This window comes from Cygnus atratus, chromosome 15 (assembly GCF_013377495.2).
Source record: "Cygnus atratus isolate AKBS03 ecotype Queensland, Australia chromosome 15, CAtr_DNAZoo_HiC_assembly, whole genome shotgun sequence".
In the NCBI taxonomy this organism is placed as follows: domain Eukaryota; kingdom Metazoa; phylum Chordata; class Aves; order Anseriformes; family Anatidae; genus Cygnus; species Cygnus atratus.
In genome coordinates, this window is record NC_066376.1 from 11749108 (window position 1) to 11772804 (window position 23697).

Below are 23697 nucleotides of genomic sequence, written 5' to 3' on the forward strand. Positions count from 1 at the left end.
TAGCTCACACCTACGCTGGGAAAGTTTCCCTGGATTTTAACTTGGAGAAAGTAATTCAGTGGGAGGAGAAGGGGCAAGTATCCCAGGAACATGAGGGCATGGTGACAGGATATTAAAGGGAACATGTACATGATTTGTTATTTTTTATTCCACAGAAAACCCTCAAATCTAGACTCAGAGTTAACAGCAGAAAAATAGTGTTAAAGTCAATAGGTTCATATTTTACTGTAGACTAAATAAATTAGCCTAGAATTAACTCAATACTCTCTATTTTCCTTTCATTGGTGATCCTTCTCTAAATTAATGCAGATTTTAAAAAGCAACAGCTATTAATAATTTATTCCAGTTAACCCTTATGGATGAACACCTGTAAGTATTAAATGTATGGGAACCATTCCCCTCTCCTCTCCCTCCCCGAAAAGGAAACAATCACTAAAGGGTGTTGTAAAACAGACATGCTACCCTACAATACTCCATGTATCGTGCCACTCCTACCGATGCCTCTGGCTGCTCTGTGTAATGAGTGAATATTCATAGCCATGTCTTACAAAGAACATGATCAAAAAATATATAAATAAATAAAAACCTTAAACATTCTTACATGGATTTTTAAAGAACAGAATACATGTTAAAAACTTCAGTAATTTATATCAATTTTAAGCAATACTTTATATACAATGGAAAAAAGACATGCATAGTCCAAATACAATGTTGAAAACAGCATTTTCATAACAAAAAACCCAAACACTAAGTGTTAATACCATGTACATGAATTCAAGAAGGACCACCCTTTTTTCTGTTGCACACAGTTTATTTAACAATATGATATTATAAGTAAGAAATGAGTTTTTTTTTTTTACCATTCTATACAGTGATTGAATCTTCTTGGATTTTCTTATTTATAGTAATTATAGCGCTTGCATGATTTACACTAGAATTGCTTTTCCTCATTTCAAGTTTCACATAGAAGAAAGAAAGAAAAGAATGCTTCTTCTCTATTCAAATCAGCACGGTCTAAGAGTGATCATCCCTATTTTCATCTAAAACCAGTTTTATCAGAGAAACAAAGCAACAATTTCTACATCTGCAAGACAAAGATTTTGGCATTGGCCAATGTGTGTTTTTGTGTGCAAGAGTCAATTCCTATCTTTCCAGGGGTAATACTTCAAACGCCTGCAGAGTTCGCTATAGAAAAAAAAATCTTCCCGCAACGTGTCAAAGTTACCGGGATACATTATAATGTTGCATTATTTCAGGAAACAGTTTCTGAATATTATTTTTCTTCTTTTAAACGCAAATGTTTAAAGTCTTGAAAATACAAATAAAAAATATGAATATAATGAACTTGTTTTCCCCGTTAAAAAAAAGGTATGAGTCAACAGCAACAAAAAAATAAAAACCAAAAAAACCCACAAAAGAGACCAGATATTTTAACTGCCTGGCTTTAACAAAAAAATATATTCTTTGTATTGTTTTTTTTTTTTTTTTAAACAGCAATTCATTCTTCCACGTGTAGGAAGCAGCAGTTCCATCTAGGATTCAAAACAACCCAGATGCCTGAATTTTCAGTACAAAATGTCCCAAGAACACGAAAGGAAAAAAAAAGTGATGCTCCCATAATGCTACAAACCCTCCACAAATTTTTCTAACGTGTCCCCCGTGGTATCACCGACCAGAGACAACTCGTTAGACAACGCACTCCTGTTCGGGGTGTTTAGTTGTGGAAGCATTGCACTCTGTTCTGGGTTGCCCAAGTGTCCCTGATCCATGGAGCTAGCCATAGTAACTGCGAGTCCTGGGTGGGGGGAACCAGTCTGAGGAGAGACGTGGTGCGGTGATGGCTGGGGCTGTATCCGCGGTGAAGGGCTGGAATGTGGCGGCTGGGACTGGGGACGGGGAGACTGAACGGGCGCTGGGGACCGCACCTGGTTGCTGAGGGAGGTGGCGATCTGCTGGCCAGGGAGATGAGACGCCTGCGGTTGTCCTGAGAGCATGTGCTGCTGTGGGCTCATGGGGTTGGGCTGGCCCGGGGACCCTATCTGCTGCTTCATCTGCTGCTGCTGCAGGATCCTCTGCTGCAGTGCTTGCTGAATGTTGGGAGTGCCGTCTGCCCCCATGCCGGGCTGGCCCATCTGGTTCAGCTGTCCCATCTGAGCCATCTGTCCCATGGACCCCCCCTGTATGGATATATGCTGCTGCATCCGCTGCTGCTGCATGGCCTGAGGGTAACCTCCCGGTCCTTGAGGCTGCTGGAACTGGCTATGTCCTGCCATCCCTCCTGCCATGCCAGCCCCTCCTTGCTGTTGCTGCTGCTGTTGCTGCTGCTGCTGCAGTAATTGCCTCCTCAGTATCTCTCTGTACTGCGGACTCATGTTTGCCATGCTAGGGTTGTGGCCAGGGTTCATAATGTTTATCGCTTGTCCCTGGGGATTCATAGCTCCTATCCCTTGCTGCTGGGGAGGAACACTCGGTCTCTGCACTCCCGCTTGCATCGCGTTCATGTTCTGTAATCCTGGTTGAGTGTGCATGCCTGGCTGTTGCATGCCGGTCTGCGGCTGCTGCATCCCAGGCTGGGGCTGTATGCCTGCTTGCGGCTGCATCCCGGGCTGGTTAGCCACGTATTTGGCTGTTCTTTGCTTTATAAAAGCTGCCATAAGCTGAGGGTTGGATTTAAGGATATTAAGAACCTGCTGCTGTTGCTGCGGAGAACTCGGTGATTTCAAGGTCCTCAGTAAGTCCTGAAGTGCGTTCGGGGGGATGCTCCGTGGCGGCTGTTGCACGCCTGGCATCCTGGGCCCAGCCACTGCTTGTGGTGTTGCCATCGGCATAACTGGTCTCGCCATTCCTGGCTGCATTGGTTGCTGCTGCGGCATCGGAGGCGACTGCCACTGCCCAGGCTGCATGTTGGACATCACCGGGCCACTTACAGGGTTTGGCCGGGGTACATTCATGCTGACTTGCTGCATCTGGTTCACTGAACCCACCGTCGGGTTTACTAGTCCTGGGCGACCAGGAGGCAAACCATTGTTAATGTTGTTGACCCTGTAGAGTTGCTGCTGCTGCTGGGCAGCTTCTCTCTCAATCTGCCGAGCTGCTTCCACTGCAGCTGGCGGAGGCTGGGCCGGAGGTGGAGGTGCGGAAACCGGGTTTGCGGGTTTTCCTGCTGAAACAGTAGTGGGGGGCTGAGTTCTCGACACACTGGGAAAGCCGGCCGGTGACATACTTACAGGGGAAGGCTGGGGCTGGGGAGGAGGCTGCGGTGTTTGCGGTGTACTTGGCTGCTGTGTAGGGGTACCAGGCGTTGCTGAGGTAGGAGAAGGCAAACTTTGCTGAGGCACGTTTCGGGTGTTCATGGTAGCCATCCTTCTGCGCATGAGCTGAGCCTGCTGCAGGCGATGTTGGATCTGCTGCTGTCGAAGCTTGTGTTTGATATTGAGACAGAATGGCACAGGACATTTGTTCTCTTGGCAGTGTTTGGCATGGTAGCAGCAAAGAGCTATGAGCTGTTTGCACACTGGACAGCCACCGTTGGTCTTGCGCTTGCAACCCTTGGTGTGCTGGACAACCCGTTTCATCTTCTGGCAGGATGGCAATGAGCAGTTTGCATTGCGGCACTGACAGGCATGGACAAGGGACTGAATGCAGCGCTGGATGCTCAGTCGTCGTGACTCCTGGGGGCTCTTGGACTGCTGCTCTCCTTGGCTGTTGCTCTCATCATCCAGACCCAGGCCCCACTTAACCATCTTGTGGTCATGGCTCTTAGTGTTGTAGCAGTTAATGCAGAGGTCGTAGTCCTGAAAGCAAAGAAAATTCAGGGTTCAGTCATCTGTAAAGCACTAACTACAACAGTAAAAGAGGAGGACCAAGAGTGCTGCTAGGCGAGCAACATGACCCTGATGCGGAAGCACACTGACTTTCAGTGGGTACAAACACACAGCTGAACAATAGCAAGACAACTGCTACGCGCTGCGAGCAGCTGCCAGTTTCAGTACACTCCTGGTATACTGAGGTAGAGAAGTGGCTGCGCAGCCCCCAGGACAGTGGGATTGGACCTTTGGGGCCAGAAGTTTTGGGCAGCGGAAGGCAGAAGCCCCATCAGCTGCTTCAGCAAAGTGAGCCTGCAGTCACAGGTCTTGACTGTTGTGGGTGATAACGCAAACGGGCTGTAACTGTCTCTTCATTTTTCTTATATAGCAGTGATGTGCCTCCCTACCTTTTGAGTATGGTAACTTTACTTTGCTGTAGTGTCTACTGGGCTACCTACACAAGGAGAGCTGACACCTCCAAACAGTACAAACAAACCTACATAAGTGCTTAAAAATCAGGGCTTTGCTCTCCGTTTTACTATTCTTCGTGTGATTACTGACAAATAATTTGTAACCTGAAATGTATTTTTTAATCTCTAAGTGCATGTTTCATGCCGAGACAGACACTTATCTGAAAACCTGCTCAAACACCCGCATTTTCACTGCCCTGTGCTTTTTTTTTTCCTGGAGAAAGGTCACTCTCTCATACAGAAGTACCCAGAAGAAACTTAAAGGCCACACTTCCTTCCACCACTTAATTCCCCTAGTCCGTACGATCCGTTTCCTGCAGTCTTGCCTCAAGAAGCTCTTTTCAATGCTTTCCTCAGAGGGATTAATTAAGATTATTCCACCACAAACCTGGCAATAACTTGCAGTGTAAAAACTAGGTTGCACTTATTCAAAAAAAATTTTTTTTGGTTCAGCTACAGCCAGAGGTCATCACAAGCCCTCTAGAGGCTATCTTCCCCTCAAGTCCATCTGTATAACTCCACGTGTAATTGCTCTCTAACATAGTTCAGTGGAAGTGATCTATCCTGTAATAGGACCAGACATTAAAAGTACTGAGCCAGGTTAGGAAGCAATTATTTGGGCTGATCGGAAGGGCAAGCAAGCTCCAATGCTGGGCAGAAGAGAAAGCGATGAAGAACTGTGGTAGCCTCCTCACCCAGCTTCACAGCAGCCTGGGCACACACCTGGCTGCGCTCATTACAACACCAAGTACCACGTACAAAGCAGAGCTAACCTCTCTCGTGGACATCCATTCCATGGGTATGAGCTATTGTCCTGCAGATGCCTACTACTCTGGCAGTGTCACACCCTACCACCTCATCCTGAAATTCCCTAAAGCAAAAGCTTGTCTATGCAGAGGAGCTAACTGACACAGCCATAGCGGAATAACTCAGCTGTAGCCATTCCAGAGTATCGCAGGTTTCCACACAGAGAAACTAAAGGCACTTATTCTAGAAGAGAGACCCCAGTGTTGCAGTCAAATTCCCTTAAGGTTTAGCATTCCTTACATCAGAATATGCTTAATTTGGAAGAACTTTGGGCAATATTTAAAAACAAAACAAAAGAAAACGGGTTGGTTGAAGTGTCAGGTGACACACACGTACCTCACAGACAGTGCAATGCCACCTTGTTTCCACATGATGTTTGCACTCATTGCACGTATAGACAAAGCGATCCTGCCCTTGAGTATGTAGTTCTACCAGCATGCAGAGCGTGGACCACTTGGATCGGCGTAGTGAGGAGAACTCCCAGTGCTTATCTCTGGCTAAGGTGAGGAAGGCATCTCGCCCATCCATCAGATCACAGCTAAGTAATGGATCAGGGTCCACAATGGGAGGCAGAGTGTTAATTACAGGCCCAGCATGTAAATGAATCACAAAAAAGACCTGCAGATAAACACGGAAAAAAAGCCAACAATGTTAGATAATCCTGCAGGAAAAGCTCACGTTCTGTTGCAGTAACATTATGCTGCAAATGTTATTTAGTTGATTTAGTTTATGGTAATCTCTTCAATATGTTGTTACATAACTGAAAAAACTCAGAATAACCAAAAGCTTTACTCTCCCTGATTTTTCAGTTCTATCATCATGCCTCGATTTACGGGAATAAAATCTCTTTACACAGCACATTTTGACAGTACCTCTTTATGCTTCTCCATGGTGGCATACAGCTTCTGAGACAGATCATTGGACACATTTGGCATGCTGGGTTTCTTCTTGTTAGCTCTGCTGATACTACTCTTATTCTTGTTGGTTTTTTTGTTGTTCTTTTTCTTGGCATTTTTGCTGTCACCTTGGCTTCCCTGCAATAAATGCATAGGAAATGTGTTAAACTTTATAGTGCTCTCCCATTCACTGCAGCTGAAAGTGAAACACTTCTGCTGTCAATAATAGAACTTTGTTCCAATGCCTGCAAATCAACCATACTGTGTTAAATATATCCTATCCTCCAGGAAAAATAAAAAGTCAAACCAGGGAGCAAGAAGTTTAAAATGTTTAAAAATAGTCCATTTTTTTCTTAACTATGCATATACATTAAACAATTTTCAGTTTAGTTTTTTCCTTCTCAAACATCGTACTTCAGCTTCCATTGCTTGTTTTTCAAAATCCTGAAGACATTTGATAATAAAATGAGTTACAAATAGAATGGACTTCAAAAAAATTCTACAAGAGTAGATTTTGCTTTGTTGTGCATTTAGGACTTCACACGCTTGCTCAAGTTCTAATTAATTACTTCAATCAACAAATCTAAGGCTAATGCATAGATAAGGACATGTAGGATTTGAAACTAACAAAACACATTTTTCCCAATCCTGAAGACTTGCTACTGCATCTGTAACTCCAAAAAATAACAAGCCCTCAAAACCTTCACTTGTTTATAATTACAACATAGACCACTGTGAACATATTCTGAATGCTACTCAGAGTAAAAAAAAAAAAAAAAAAAAGCAAATGATGCTATTTAGATGACCTGCGAAAACAGAAACAGTTTTACATTTCTAATGTCCCTGAAAAACAAACAAACAAACAAAAAGCTCCAAAACACAAACTCCCAACAGGGAGCACACCACCCAATAAAATTCCCCTGACTACTACAATGTTGGTCTGCAGAATGCAAAAATAAGCTACTGAAATCCTCTGATACATATACATACAACAGTTTCTTTCATGAACACTACGTACAGGCAAACAGGTTTTATTTGCAAGCACATGTGTTCAAACAAAACAAAAATACTCCAACTGACGAAGCAGTTCTATGTGTAGACCATATGCCTCATTGCCATCTTCCATTCCATTCATTAGGCTTAGACAGGAATTCCCTGTCAAACCTTGTTTTTTTCGGTAACTAATTTTATTGACTTTTTGACCAAAGCTGTTTGGAAATTAAAACTAAGGGCAAGCCAGACTGAGCTCTAAGTGATTTGCAGGTATTTGGAATTGAATTCAGTACGTTCCTATGACTTCCTTTCCCAAAGTTTTCTACCGCCCTGACGGCATTATGGCATGTCTCCCCCTCTGCCTATTCATTCTGGAGGACCAACACAGGTTCTAAAATTTGAACATCAAAGGAAAAAATAGATTGAAACTTAGCTGACAGCGTAATTCCGTTTCCTTTCTACTACATCTTTAATTTATACATGGTCAATCACACAAAACTATTCCAAACATTTTAAGAAGATTGGTTTTGTACTCTTTCATTTTGATACCATTTAACAGATTCAGTCAGGTTTGCCAGAGACACCAATGGCATGGTTACTCACTGAACCTTGTCTCTTCAGAACCTTTTTCATGAACTCCTGAATATTTACCACCTCTTTAGAATCTCTTCTAACCGATGCTTGTGGCACACTTTCAAACAAATTCTCCTCCTTCCTAGGGTGAGCTTCAACATCCTAGACGCTTCCTCCTGTTCCTCCTAAAAATCAGCGAACCTCAAAGTCCTTTCTCATTGTCCCAGTACAGTTAAGGACTGAATTTCATACTACATGACCATCTCTGGACTGCAGTAGAAATGTTTGCATCCCTTCAATCTGTAGCCAGCTTCCTTGGGAAGTTTGTAGACAAAGAGGAGAAAACGAGATCTATGGTAGTAATAGTAGGAAAATGCAGGACGGTACTGTTATCTCTGATCCCTAACGTTACTTTTGTTTTTCCTATTTTGTTCTGATCCTCCGTTTCGTTCCACAGAGCACCACTTCAGACAGGACAGCAGTTACACAGCTGACTTCTCCATGTTTTCAGGATGCCTGCAGAGCTGGGGCACTCTCTACTGTTCAGCTACACTTGACTTAAACTTTCTCTCCACATACGTGAAGTTTATCACAAGAACATCACAAAAACACAAACAGGTTCTGTACAACTGCAATACAAGGCAAACTGCTAAGATTCATCAATTGTTTCTACATGTGGAGATCCCCCGTTGCTGGGCATACTTTCCTCTACAAAATGATGCAAGTTCTGGTGACTGCACTGGACAAGTCCTCACGCTTTCGTTTTACTCTTTTTCCTGAGCCAAGGGGCAAAGACCACACTGCTTCATTTTTATTGCATTTCTGGTTAACATCTTGAGAAAGTTGGATGCAGACTTTGTTCCCACCACACTCCAAGCAACAGCAATGGCATTAAGTGGAGCATACGGATTTTAACAGTCATGGCTGTGTCTTCTCACTTCAAGTAAACTCATGAGTTTAACAGCTGTTCTGGGGATTTTAAAGCACCTTTTTTTCCCGCCTCTTGGATGCACATGTTTACCCTGGCATTTTCAGAATGGCAGGCTACAAGGGCAGGCTATGATTTATTGAAAGTGATACTGTTAACAAAAGAATACCGCAACATAAATTTCAAGCCTTGCCTTTCAGTTACTTTTATGCTGCTATGTTTGTTGAAATATTTCAAATTTTAAAATTACATTCAGAATGAAAAAGGTGAAAGCCATTAACTTTACAGTTCCATAAAAATAGCAGCAAACTATATTAGCTTTGAAGGAGCCGGTAAGATTTAATAGATGGAACTTTCTGACATAAATGAAATTGCTCCACATCAATCACACGTAATACATACTGTATGCAAATTGTCACAGCACCTAAGCTGAATGCAGTTTCTTCCCAGTTAAAGCTTCTGGTTCCACCTTGATCCTGACTTCAGATTTTCCTACTATATTTTCAAAATATCTTGCTGTAAATCACAAGGGAAAAGGACAGTATAAAAGCACTACAACCATTTGGTTACAGATACAAACCAGACAAACATAAATAATGAAATTCTGGCTGGGAGGTGGTTTTTTTTTTTTTTTTAAATTATTCACACAAAGAGAATGCTGGTGAAGGAACACCACCATCAGGATCAAAATTTCACACCAGTGTAAAGCTTGTAACGGTTGGGAACTGAAATTCAGAAGCATTAATTGCAAGTGACTGCAAGTATCTTTGATTAAATAAAGGCAAAATTTAATTTAGCTCTGAAAAATATAGCATCTTCTAAAACACAAACACCTTTGCAAAGGTGTGAACCAGAAGCTCTGCTGAATGACTGCAAGCCAACGTAGCAATCATGATGCAATCCAAAAGTAGCTTAACACACTTCCCAGAAACGCTGAACTACATAACTGACTTCTAATTCCGTTAATGAAGTAACAAGACTTCAGTATACTTCTTACCTAAGAAGAAAATCAGAAATGCAGATGAAAGGAACCCCTGATTTAAGATCTGATGTGAATGACCTTTTTCCTAGCTTACAGGCTGTGAACTCTTTAATTTACTGAAGTGTTAACTGTCAGCTTTGTGATCCAGAAGCACATACAACAAGTAAAGCTAACTCACCTCTGTTGTTTCACTAGCTGCAGTGCTTTCTTCCTTCTTCCTTTCCTCCTCCTCCTGCTCCAACTCTTTAATGCTTTCCTCCAGGACATTGGGCCAGAAATCACCTTCAAAGTACGGCAGCTCCTTGGCACTTGTCAGCCTGTCCTCAGTAGCTTGTTTGAAGATGTCCTGTTAAGTGACACAATACCAAGAACAAATAAATGAAGACCACTGAGAGCGATGGGAGAACCATAGAGGCAATCCATGCTACACTGAGCATCTGTGCTTCGCTCATGGCCCATGGTACACTCCTTGCAGGCCTTGTTTTCTGAGAACAGCGCAAAGATCTGGTCTGGCAGTAGGGCTAACAGCTCACTCCCTGCTTCAGCTTTGAAAGAGGGCTGCTGAGGCTCTCCTGAACCTCCATCACGCAACGGGTGCATGATGGTAGAGACAGGGATAATCCTGGAAAAGGTAACAAAGCCTTCCCTGCTAAGTACACCAATTAAAAATCAAGCCCCACCACTGAGCTTTTCCTACACTGCTTCTGAACAAGAGCAGAACCAACAGCAAGTGCGTCTCATCTAACCCTTTCCCTGACAAATCTGAAAGTCTGTGAGCTCTTCATCTGGGAACCCACTACTGGGTTCCAATCAAGACCAGCTTATTGGCAAAGAAAGAGAGATTCTAGCTCTTTGCTACTTCACATCAGATGACAGGGTTTGATCTATGCTGTTCTGTTCCACACATTTAGTAACTGTCATTTACAATCAAAACATCAATTATTTTTCCTGCACTGTCACTACCATTAAGAAATTCATGTAAATTTTAGCATGTGTAGGGAGTGGCAAATGCTACCTTTTCCACTCTTAACTTACTGCCTTGGGTACATGTGTGACTACAAAAGCCATCCTTTTTCTTCAAGTGAAGAAGCCATTTTTATAAGCTTTTTTTTTTTTTTTTTTTTTAAATTTCATACTAGTTAGGTCCCATATTCCACCTGATCCTCCAGAATCACCACAAACAGTGTCTACCCTCCCTCAGCACAAGCTAATACTGATGACCCTGTCCTTTTAACCAGTCAGTACAGTACAGGAAAGTCCACTTGCTTTTGCTCATTCCTCTCTCCCTTAAGCACCTGAGTAGGGATGCCACGGGTCCACTTTAGGAATGCCTGCAGCATTTCTTACAGAGTTGACTGAAGAACATGAACTGTACAATTCACATGCTCAGTGAAGAAAGCAAACAGAGACAGCCCATGACCTTCAGTGATGCACAGCTTCACCAAATGATTTATTTCCCCAAAAAAACATTAAGAAGAAATGCAAAAGGACTACACTGCCCCAAATTTCCCAGATAACACTGTTGCTCGAAAGCTTTTAAGAAGATACACCTCTTGGTTCTAATTCGTGTAGTGTTTTTGTTCAAAGTGTTAATAAGGCAGAAGCCAACCCTAAGGAGTTTCCAATCTGAAAAGTAGAACTTCAGAAAATTTAAGGAAATGAAGACACTAGCTAGCTGAAAATAAAAACACTCATACAACACTACCACAGTTTTACATCTTATGAGACAATACTAGCTATCTTCAAATAAAAAGCCCATAAAAAATAATTCAGCAAATAAACAGTAGCAAACCTTGTAGTCATGAATGATTCTCTCAGCAAATGCCTTGTCCAGCATCTTCTTATACCATTCTTGTAATCGTTTGGGTTTGGGTATTTTCTGATCAGGTGGATGGCAATGAAAAATATAGTCATCTCCTTCACTTGGAGGACAGGCCCAGATGTGTCCTGTCACATACCTGCAATTTACATACACACAAAAAAAGAACCTTAACGATATTGATTACCATCTTTAAATTAACTCAGCCAGACAGAATGAAAGAAAGAATCCTAATGACAGAAGAACAACCTTATTGACAAAATCCAAACACTCTTCCCACTGCAGAAAATGCACGTGTTCCACAGGCCTCAGAAAGGGCAAAAGTAAAGAGAGACTACTCCAAGTGCAAGGCTACTTGGCATCCTGGATAAACAAAATGCTAAGAAAAAAAACCATTTCTTAACAAGAGATTTCACTTACCCCAGTTTCTTCACGTACTCCAAATATCCAATGAGGATTTCATGATAAACTGCAGTTCGGAGACAACGGGGGCGGAAGAAATGAATACTATCTAGATACGATATGTACACACGTCTATAATAATGAGAGAAGAATGAAAAAAATGATGTACAGATGAACTACATTTTTTTCTACTGAGAACTGACTTTTACAGAAGGTACATATACAACCATACTGAACAAAAAAGATGATTGTGTATTATTCTAATGAATATTTAAGCATCTTAACATGATTTAAACAGCCCTCAGAATGAAAAGATGGGTAACATTTTAATACAGCAAGAATATATATCAAGAGGTAAACTTAAATAGATAATACAAACAAAATTTTGGAAATTATAACATTTTTGTTAAGTTGTCCCCTTCAAAGTCATTTGCAGTTGCACTGTAGGACTTATTTCAGCCACAGAATTGAAACACATCTCCCACTCTTCTGTGGTTGAAAGTAATCTCCCAGTGAATGGAGCAAGATGTTCTCTGTGCATGAGCCACTGGTATAGAAATGAAAGATTACCTTGTATTTGGAGGGGGACAATCTGAGCCATACTCCTGTACATGCATGCCAAAGAAGCATACATCTACTCCGTCAATCTCCTCGAATGCAAATAGAGCTTTGGTACGGTAAGGGAAGGATTCTGACATCTCACCAGAATCCACAAATCTGGAGAAAAGAGTGACAGGAAGGAAAAAGAAGAAAAAAAAAGACAGTCACTAAACCAGCATCCTACCAGAAGGAGAAAACTCTTTTTAACTTCCTTTTAACTCATTAGAAATATTTATGCAGAAGTTAAACTAGGGTCAGATCACAGCTGTATTAAAACAGAGCCTGTCACTGCACAACTCATGGGAAAACTGTCCATATAGTTAACATATGACTGCATAGGCAAGCACTGAATACAAGAACACCCTCAGAAACCACCAGCTTTTAAATATACTGCAGAGTAAAAAACCTGATGCGCTACGATGACGTGACGCCGACATTACCTTTATGAATTAAATCCCAAATACTTTATAAAAATTTCAAGTTTTTCATTTACCATTAAGTAGATTAAATAATAACTTCTGAAAGCTAAAGTATTTATAAAACACAACAAATTGAAGGAACAGTAAGTAACAATCTCAGCAAATGTTCCAAAGTAAACTATGTATTCAGTAACGTTAACCAAAGCATGGTCAGACTCTCCCTCTAGATTTAGTAATACAAAGTCAGAGTATTATAACCAAAACCAGAGTGTCCCTCCACATGCCCACCAAACAGTCCAAATAAAGCTGTCAACCTCCTCCAAGATCATTTGCTTTGTACTACTTTTTCTTACCTTTCATAACCTGCTTATTCATGCCTAAGTTTCAAATTTCTGCAAAGGGATTCAGGTGTAAATTGGCACAGTTTGGCAATATGTGTGCAGGAAGGCATCATAATAAAATATTAAGATTGTGTTTATTGCAATTAATATTACTAACCTGGATTTCATTCCTGGTTTAACCTCTACGGTCTTATCTGAACTTGCTACCACTCGGACAAAGACCTCTCCAGCTTCAGGATGATTCTGTCGCCGCAAGAACTTGTTTACTCTATCTTCCAAATGATTTCCTAAACGAGTAGTCTGTAGCCCTGGAATTGAAGGGGGAGAACATGACAACACAAGTGTTAATACCAGTGAAACCACTTCATTTCAGGGTCAGTTATCATGTTTGTACAGTGTCTCAGCTCACTTCTCTGCATAACTATACTTTCTTCCTTTGTTTTACCTTCATATGAAAATTACGATGTTTTTTCTTTTTACAGCCAAAATTAAAACAGCAAAGCAACCCGTGTTTTTAACCAGAGCATAAGCATTCATACAGTTACATGGAAACTAAAACCACTACAGTGGAAAAATTACTTAGTAAGTGAACTAACAAAGAAGGCTTTACGTAGCTTTTTTAAATTTGCAGGCTTATTTTATGAACACTGCAAATGTTTTCTCCTAACAAAAACACTATTTGGCTGTTTGACAGAGATTACATCACTTTATAGATCTGGCTCAATGCCACACCTTTTCAAGCAAAGCAAATCAACAGAAATGAAAAGCCTTTTGACTTCAATGGAGATTTCATTGCTTTTTCTTTTCTTTTTGAGAGCTTTTAGATGGAACAGTTACAGTAATCTGCACATAAAGCTTGAATAGTTCTTGCACAGTGATACAGGTCTTTAAAAGTTCAAGTCCCCATATTGTCCAGATCCCTTCTCTAAGTCTTTACATTTACAATTAGCTTTTGTCTGCATAGCTGCTCTTGTACTAATACAGAAAGTTTTCAAATAAATCCACAACAAATTACGGAAATTAAGATGAAGATTGTTTTAAATTAAGAAAACAAAAGTAGCTCACTGCTTTGACTTGAAGATTAATAACCACTTTTCTTACCTTACTGTTTGTATTTATTTTAACACTAATATTTCTACTTTCTATGGCCCACCTACTATCTTTGGCTAAAATGATGGTTCAATCTACAGATGTTCATTTTACTAACATGCATTTGATTTTCAGCTCTCTGTTGACTCATTTTTCAGTTGTTATCTGGCTACTGACACAACACTGTTGATTCTTCTTCCTGACTACTGAGCTTGCATATAGAATGCTGCAATAAAAAATCTTTGATAAAAATTATTTTAGGCACCGACACTGGGAATGGAGCCACGTATACTCAAAGGAAGATCTTACTTTCTACATACTTGAATGCTTATTTTGCAATCGGTTTATACAAATTGTCAAACACAACAATCTTATTTTACATCTTTCAGTCTTTCCCCTTGTCCAGTGAGGTTCTTTGGTTATAACATCAGTGACACAACACTGACGGCAATCAATAAAATAATTTGAAAGAAGGTTAAAGTACAAAGATACTTATTTCCTTTACATATTCCAACACAGTACTGGCTAAAGATATTGGGATTTCCATATATAACGGAAGGTGATTGATTTTAAAGAATTTTCAGATATTTTCTGAAGAAAACATTTAGTTTTGATTTCTTTCAAGACAAACAAGAAAAAGTAGAAACAGCTCAATTTCTGCTAATGAGTTGGTACATTTTTAGAAAGCTCTTTTAGTTAAATCTACAGTCTTAGTGTGTTTTCATTTTACCATCTTTCTAATGCTAAGCAACCAAATGATATCTGCTTCTCCCTTATGCTGCAATGCAAAAAGACTCGAAAAATTAAGAAAAGGGCCAAATAAGATAGATAAAAAAGGAGCATTAAGATTACATGCACTGTAAGGAATGGATCTAAAAGCCACGTATTTTGATATATGAGAACTTTCAAATTCTTTTAAAAAGCAACCATATTTTGTTTCTTGGACACATCTAACACATGTACTTCCAATAAAAGCTCAGGACTTGGACTGAATGGATGGACTCGATGATCCTTATGGGTCCCTTCCAACTCAGGATATTCTATGACTCTATGACTATCAAAACTGTAGTTCAAATCTGAAGAACGGTATCCAAACCGATAACAATGTAGTAAGGTTTTCAGGCAGCCTAAGTACAGAAGTTTTGTTGTAGTAGCAATGGCAAATATTGGTTACTGGATGAGTAATAGGACAGACAGGAAGAAAGTCAGACTTCTGGCTTACTGTCATTTTTTGTCGGGATGCTTCTTTAGGTGACTTATTTGTCAGGATATCTTTAGGCTTTGAAACATTTTCTGCATTAGCTACTAGTCAAACAATATTTATATATTTTCTTAGTACGAAAAATTCTTCAACAGATAGGAACTTCACAGCAAACCCCAGCTGTACACTCGTTTACAGGTTGTATTTAGTCTGCTATCAGCTTTATGCAATTTACTTGCAAATGTGGTTAAGATAACTGGTTTTATTTAATATGCATTATGTCACCAGAACAGCTGAGCAATAGCTTTCAGCTGAGGGATGTGCTTTCTTGATCATTAGGAGTGATGACATGTTTGAGAGTGTGTAGAAATACTGATGATAACTCAGTAAGGGTTATTATGGGGAGTGAAAAGAGGGGAAAGGAAACATGTTAATGTTTTAAACATTCACCACTCGTATTTGTTTTTATGTCCATAGTAAGACCAAGGTTTTTGACAACAAGAGGAAGCTTTCCTTCCCAGTTCTTGTGTTTCTATTACAGCACTGTTACACAAAACTGATCTCAATAGCTGAGCCCACCAGTAGGCTATGGCTGGCAGCAGGACTCAAATCATTATGGGAAAAAGAAAACAGGATAGGCAATGAGAAGGAAAGGGAAATCAATGCCTCCTAGTTATCCCACTTAAAATCTCTTACTATGCTGGAAATACAATCAACCACATATGATCATATGAAAATCTTTAATGCAAAACCACTCCTTTATTAAAATGGAGAAGATTCAGGTTCACAAACATTGTATGACGAGGTAACACCCAGAATTTCAAAGGATCGAAGAACGAGGGAGAGATCAAGTACACCTGCATGTTCTAGCCATTGAAGTTTGTTTGGATTTTGTTTGGATTTCTTCAAAGTACATCTGAATCACTGTTTCTGAACTATTTTTCTACTTTATGCTGTTGACACTGCATTTCCCATAATAGCCTCTCTGCTTTTTTTTTTTTTTTTTTGGCTTTTGTCCTTGTCCTGGTTTCAGGTAGGACAGAGTTAATTTTCCTCCTAGTAGCTGGCAGGGTGTTATGTTTTGGATTAGGATGAGAAGAGCGCTGATAACATGCTGATGTTTTAATTGTTGTAGAGCAATGCTTACACCAAGCCAAGGACTTTTCAGCTTCTCGCTCTGTCCTGCTAGCGAGCAGGCTGGGGGTGCAGCAGGAGCTGGGAGGGGACAGACCCAGGACAGCTGACCCAAACTGGCCAAAGGGGTATTCCATACCATCTGACGTCATGCTGAACAATATATAGGGGTGGCTAGCCGGGGCGGGGGGGCCGGCTGCTCGGGGATAGGCTGGGCATCGGTCAACGGGTGGTGAGCAATTGCGTTGTGCATCACTTATTTCGTACACATTATTACTATTATTATTATTATTATTGTTATTATTTTTCCTGTCTTAATAAACTGTCGTTATCTCAACTCACAGGCTTCACTTTCCCGTTTCTCTCCCCCATCCCGGAGAGGGAGGGGGGAGGGTGAGCGAACGGCTGTGTGGTGTTTGGCTGCCAGCCGGGCTAAACCACAACAGTCCTCTACAGTGCATAAAGGTTCTCAGATTATTCTCTCTGATGTTAGCTGTGTGCAAGGAACGCCTGTATGAGGATTATTAAGGAGATGGAGACTACTTGATCCTAGAAGTTTTTGGCATGCTTCAGTAAACATTTCAACAAGGTTACAACAACAGTTACTTCCAAACCTACACATATGATGCTATTGGCTACTTATTCCATCTGACAGTTCTTATACCACAGTCCACTCTAGAAGCAAGAAAAACTCTAGAACGACATTAGTGTTTGGCACCACCACAGTATGCCTGAAATGCAGTGCAACTTGTTACTACATAGTTTTTGAAGGGCCTAGATGTGACACTAATTTACTTCAGTTTCAATACCACATGGAAACGTGTACATGCAGTCTAATGTTTCTTCTGTTCCTTTTGTTTCCTTTTTCCTTTCCGTTCCTTTCCTTTCTTTTTTCCTTTTTTTCCCTCTTTTTTTTTTTTTTTTTTTTAAGTCTCAGGGAAAATAGGCACATAGATGCTAAGGACATCAGGCAGCATTAAAGCTGACTAAACTCATGAAGAGTAGGTCTATAAAATACTAACAGCTACTGAAGCCTTGGGTGACGCTACTCCCCATTTTGCAACTGTTCTCATACTGTCTACCATGACAACAGAAAGTCTCAATCAAAAAAGCTAACATATTAAAAAAACTGCAAAAGAAGAAATTAGTGATGGCAGGGAGAAAATAAAAATTGAACACACAAATGGAAACAAACTTACTTTTAGCACTGAATTTGTTTTCTTTACGTGTTCTACCAGTTTTCTTCAGACAATTGTCACAAACAAACCTGCAGAGGAAAAAAAAAGCGCCAAAAACTTATAAATAAATAAAGCCTTGCTACTGGCTACCTTAAGGTCAAAGTTTGAACACACAATATTAACTGTCAAGGTACAATGTATTCTTCTCTGGATTTGAACAGCTTACACCTTTTCGTTTTTGAGGGACTTAAAGCCCTTCTGAACTGGTTGAGTTCTACTAAGCAGATAGAACTGCATTTGTTAGTTAGTACACATACCTACCTCCAATCAGCTTCCATTGTTTAATTTTTAGAAAGAAACCACAGAAACATGAGTATATGAACAAGTTTGTTTCGTCTGTTTTCACCTGAATATAGTGAAATGAGACCACAAATGCAAAAAAAAATTTAGAAATGCTTTGTCCATCTGTACTCAACTACTAAAAGACACTAACTGAATATTAAAAAGCAAATGCAGAAAATTCTTAATTATATAAACATCTCTCTTATTATACAGGGGTTAAAAAGCTAACAAACATCTTACCCTGAAGGCCAAATAATATCATAATGTAATACACAAATCTGGTGCATCTTCCGACCACACTCTTTGCAGTCAACAAACCTGAGAAGAAAAAAATAACAGCCAATCACTTTTGTTGTTCGGCAGGTAATTTTCCAGAATTGTCTAACCCTCTGCTAGGAACTGAATCAACTTTGGCAGATCCAATTTATACACCAGTTAAAAACAGTACTCGCTAAACAGCTTCAGATATGCATCTAATTATCTCATGTGCAAATAGGATATACATCTATATATACATATCATCTATACATCTATATATAAAGACTTGTAAAATGTACTAAATTTATTAGTTAAAAATGTGAAATTTGTTTTTGTGCAAAACTTCCTGAATCATTTCTATCTGTTTCTAAGTGGAGCTTTGAGTTTTCCCAGCTCCACAGAATTCTGCTTAACAATACCTTCACAGATTTAATTTTCAATTGTTGCAACAACCACAAGCTGACTAAATGGTTGCTCAACTTACTGTAAATGTAAAAACTAGTCATTCGTGAATAACTGTGCCAAGAAAACATGTATTAACTTGTCTTCGCCTGCATAGCTCTGCAACACTGTGTTTTTTTCTTTTTTAAACATATGTCAAAAAATAAAATTCTCTTTTAAGACCTGCAACACTGTTTATGGAATCAAATGCAATGGTCTTAGCTCAGCAGCCCATCATCAAAAGGCTGACAAAGGAGCTCTATCTAGCATCTGCAAAGATGAGAAAAGGTATTAAAATGTGTTACATATCAAACTGCCAGAGAACAGAACAGCAGTAAGATCAAATCTTGCAGAAGCTCGTTAAGGACAACAGGAGTACCACTACAATGCTACTACAGGAATATCCCACATGACTTTCACTGAACTTCCCATGGGTAACAGACTCAAGTAAGGAGGATGCCTTTCAGTGGCTGAGCACTCAGGTGAAGAGAAAAACGCGTTTTTAGAAGTCTAGCTAAATTTGAAGAGAAAAATGCTGAATTCCCAGGTGCACACCCACCATGCTTGCGGCTTGGTATGAAATGCTCGGTACAATGGAGGGCCATTTTTAGGTAGGTTGTGCAGTGCCTTGCAGAACACGCCTTAGAAATTACTCTTTTATACTCTTGGCTTTATTTGAAAGTTACTTAAAACACCTGCCAACCTTTTTTTTTTTTTTTTTTTTTTTTGCTTAGCACAATCTTAAACTCTTTCAACTTGTCTCTCTATTTAATTTAGAAAGGTCCTGCGATTAACTGCATCCTGTTCCTCAGCATTCAGCATCTCATGTAGCTGGGTTACAGGAGCAGTAAGTTACATGAGGGGGTTACAAGGCAGCAGGTCACCACCAGAAGAGATCTTGCTCTTCTGTCCCACCCACAGCGATGCAGTTTCGGTGCTTTCTGCACCTTTACTGGGCCATTTTAGATCACTACCCCAGCAGGAATGGAATTTCCCCCACCCATTTTTTTTTTTTTTGTCCTGGGTTAGTTTTCCACTGTATGACAGGCACCCAACAGCCTGAATTAGCTCACCTAAGTGCACCAGGGTGGTGCAAAGCAGCAGGGCAGAACCACGCAGCAGAGAACATGAGCTCCCTTTCAGCAGCAGCAGCCATTAGAAAAGTTCACATTTAAGAAGTAAATTTGCAGCTAGATTGATTTCTAATCCCCCTCCCTTTGAGCATTTGTAGGTACCCAAATATTCAGGGGAAGAACATAGCACTCAAACACTAGGCTTTTATTTCAGTAAAACAGAAACAGTCCACTAAAAGGGGCTCACGTTTTTGTCTTGGTTATCGATGGTGGACATCAAATTTGCATGTTGTGCTATGAACTCTAGAGAAAGATTTTAGTGTGTTTAGGCAGAAATGAAGGAAATAGGAAGACTTTATTCACTGTCTAATTTCTGAAGTGCTGGCTAAAGAACAAGTGAAAGTCATGAGACTATTTTAAAAAGAATGGCATGGTTACTTACGGCTCAGGATCTAGTGTGTCATTTTTCTTCTTCTCAAACTGATCTTTAGAGATGGTTCTAGAGACAAAGAGTTAATATGAAAACTCAGTACTACCTTTATATCAGAGGCTGAGACATTATCATGCTATTCTGAACTGCAGCAAATAAGCAAACCAAATCTGAAGAAAGCACATCGGCATTTTCTATTCTGAGAAAGTAATTCAGTTCATTTTATTTTAAGCTACAGAAAATATTTTTCCAATTTAATTTTCTGTGGTAAATTAAAAACAAAATAATAAATAGCCAAGTATATACACAAATTTTACATCACAAAGAACAAGGGAAGCTATTGTCAGTAAAGCAGCCACCTTCCAAAGCAGCTTGTGTTCCTCATAAATCTTAGGGCATCTTATTCTCTGGCCAGGTTAAAGACAAGCCATTGGTTTCATAAACAAAAGCTGTGCTTCAAAAGGCGAGACATCAGGATTAGCAGAAGTCTTTCATTTGAAAAGATAAGGGATTAGTGACATTTATTGACACAGCTTCCTTCTCCCCCCGCCCCAACCACGTTATTTCAGTGAGCAGCGTAACCAGACACTGCTGCACAGACTTCGCACAGTAACAACTGTTACCTGTTACTGCAAAAATCTCTCATTAACAAGAAAGCCAGCATTTCCCCATCGACACCACATGTTTGCATCAGGACTACACATTGCCCCCCTCCTTCTAAAAACGAAATGTGAAAGAGAAAGGAACCGACTTACGTTTGAGGCTGGGAAGGGTCATCACCCAGGGTGACATTCTCCCCCTGGATTTCAGTGAAACACTTCTCACAGAAGTGATACCTGTCAGCAAGAAGGCCATATTTGGGTGAACTGGTCCAGCACAATATACAGCCACCCAAGCACGGAGCCACCAACCAGAGCAGGGCAGATCACCACGACGAAAGGGGGGGCGTTGTTGGTTGATTGATGGGTCAGTGTGGACAATGAGAAGGAACAGAGGGGAGGGAAGGGCAGGATTAGAGAACAGGGAAGGGAACAAACAGCACAGACGTAAGAGGTAGGACGCAAACACCAAGACAACACAGAGCAGAAAGCCAAGGCAAAGCACAGATTAGCATTCGGTCTCATTTTATACATTTCGGCCATCATTACTAACAAATAGTCGAGCGTCAGATTCAAAATTTGGGCAGGATAAATGAAGTAGCTACCAAGCGCTACGTAGATACAGACTTCAAATTTAAGAATTTGGATTTGATTTGCATCACTTAGGGAAAAAATGCTCTTTGATTCCAGGCTCTAGTCTGATCAAGTTTCCTTTGGTTAAAAAAATAGCCTGTCAAAGAGCTTTAAGAACACACTTTTACAGATTTAAGCAATTAGAAAATATGCTGAAAGCATTTACTGGTTGTCAGTAAAAACTATAAAAGCAGAAACACTTGGTATTGAAAAAATCTATAAAAATATTAAATCAAAAGTTATTTGACTATAAGATCAAATGTGACCAATTGCTCAGCTTATATTATTTAATATAAATGAAACCAAATCCATACTCTAGACAAACATTTAACAGAAATGCAATTATGGGTCAGAGTTTCCAGCCATTTATCTATATAAATACAATATATGTATATATGTGAACAACATTAAATATTGTACATACATACAATATATTTATCAAATACGTTAAGGATGTGCAATTAAGCTTTACAAATTGAATACAAGACAGAGAATTTTTGGTCCCCAGACCAACAGCCAATCCAAGTTATACTCAGCAAAACCAATATTGCAATTTAACAAGCAGAGCTGAGTAAATTGGAATGAAACTCTACAAAAATACAATCTGCATTTGAAAAAAAAAATCTAAATTACACAGAACTTTTTTTTGGCATTGTTTGTTTGTTTTGTTTTATTTCAGATGAACTGGAACCAAAGTTGTCAGGGTCATTAAAAAAAACAAGAGGCTAAATGTTTGGAAAGGATATGAATTCACACATGAACAAAGGTAACAAAGAGAGGCCACAGCTGTAAAATGCAGGAAGGCCACAAAGGATCATCAAAATAAAGGAGCTTTATGGAGGATCAGGAGTGAGAGAGTATAAGCAGCGATGGCAGCACAGTAGATGCAGTTTTAGTACTCAAACGCTAGAACTGTAAGAACGGTAAGTATAAAAGGCATCAAACAAGACTCAGTGTCACAATGAACCAACAACTTAAGGGATGGAGATTAACTATGGCAGCTTGCCCCTTAAAACACATACTCAGACACTTAAACTACTGGAAGCCAGGTGACAGATCTCCAAGACTGTGAGACAACAGAAGCCATTTATAGGCCTCTGTTGAAATTTACGGATCAGGATTTCTTCCTGCGACACGCACTGGCCATGAGGTCACCACCAGACATTTTTAAAATGCTTGTAAAACACAATGCAAGCAAGTGGGACTGGGTCCTTCAGCAGTGCCCGAAGAATCGAGGAAAGAAGTTCCTAAGAGTGATCTGCATCTTCGCCAAACTGGAGCCAGGTCTGTGTTACCATAGCATAATTTACAAGAGCCTTAAAACTTCTGCAAACTCTGCCAGCTGGCTCAGGCTTCAAGAGCTACTCCAGCCAGCCAAGAACCACTTAAATGCAGCAGCACACTGAATGCTGCTTCTGCTGTGGGATTGGGCGTGCAGCGACACAAAGAGGAAAAAGGTGTATTTTATTCTAGTTAATATAGCCCATACTGACATATCCATGTAACAATCTTACCAGCAGGGCAGCTGCAACTCTGATAGCAACCATGTGAGCTAAAATGTCTGCTCCCTGCTTGCCAGCCTACCGCAAGTTAAACTGCAAGTGACTTGAATTCTCTGGGTCAGCTCAACTAGGATTAAACACATCATCCTCTCAAGCAAAAGCAAGGCTTTTGGAGCTGCTAATGCAACAGAATGAGGCCAGCAGAAAAGATTTATTCCACTATTTTGTAATCACTGGGAGTGATAAATATTTCACAACTATTACAGAGCAATATTACAGAAGAGCATTTTGGGAGTGGGTAGTGACACTTCACATCTCATTTACACTGACTTCACTTGCTCCTCAGCCCATACTCTGAAACAATACAGTATCTTCTAGTATGTTTTTTAGAGCCATAATAAAGGTGACAGTTTATATCGTTTTTTACACATTGTCCACTTTTCTTTTCAAGTCATCCCCTCTAAAATTTTCTTCAATTTAAAAACAAAAAACAAACCCACAAACACTAATCCCCACTGATTATTTCCTTATTAACAAGGTTGCTTATTTTAGGAGTCAAATTGGGAAGGACTGAAACACACGAGGACCCAAACAAAAGGGGTGTATGTAAAGAAAAAAATCCCTGATCAAGGCCTCTATAAATACTGTTACATTTAAGCAATCCCAGAAATAGTTAATTCTGATCCATTTTCAGAACCATTTATGGGCTTTCAAAGTGCTCCTCTGAAGCTGGGCAGCAAAGCTGCCTTCAATATTGGATTAAGGACACACCACACAAATC

At 40.1% G+C, this 23697-nt stretch overlaps 1 protein-coding gene across 9 annotated transcripts in view; it reads right to left on the reverse strand.

Annotated features, from left to right (window-relative positions):
- Positions 1 to 602: 602 nt before the first annotated feature.
- Positions 603 to 23697, reverse strand: part of CREBBP (CREB binding protein) — a 94764-nt gene continuing 71669 nt past the window's right edge. For all 9 annotated transcript variants that reach the window (XM_035549088.2, XM_035549087.2, XM_035549084.2 and 6 more), the window contains 12 exons: positions 20938 to 21018; positions 20195 to 20251; positions 18221 to 18298; positions 17660 to 17727; positions 13194 to 13344; positions 12247 to 12393; positions 11695 to 11808; positions 11248 to 11413; positions 9634 to 9801; positions 5956 to 6117; positions 5420 to 5701; positions 603 to 3794 (listed from right to left, as the gene is read on the reverse strand). In XM_035549088.2, the coding sequence (XP_035404981.1) occupies positions 1623 to 3794; positions 5420 to 5701; positions 5956 to 6117; positions 9634 to 9801; positions 11248 to 11413; positions 11695 to 11808; positions 12247 to 12393; positions 13194 to 13344; positions 17660 to 17727; positions 18221 to 18298; positions 20195 to 20251; positions 20938 to 21018 (3646 nt within the window). In that variant the 3' untranslated portion in view covers positions 603 to 1622. The remainder of the gene's footprint in view (positions 3795 to 5419; positions 5702 to 5955; positions 6118 to 9633; positions 9802 to 11247; positions 11414 to 11694; positions 11809 to 12246; positions 12394 to 13193; positions 13345 to 17659; positions 17728 to 18220; positions 18299 to 20194; positions 20252 to 20937; positions 21019 to 23697) is intronic.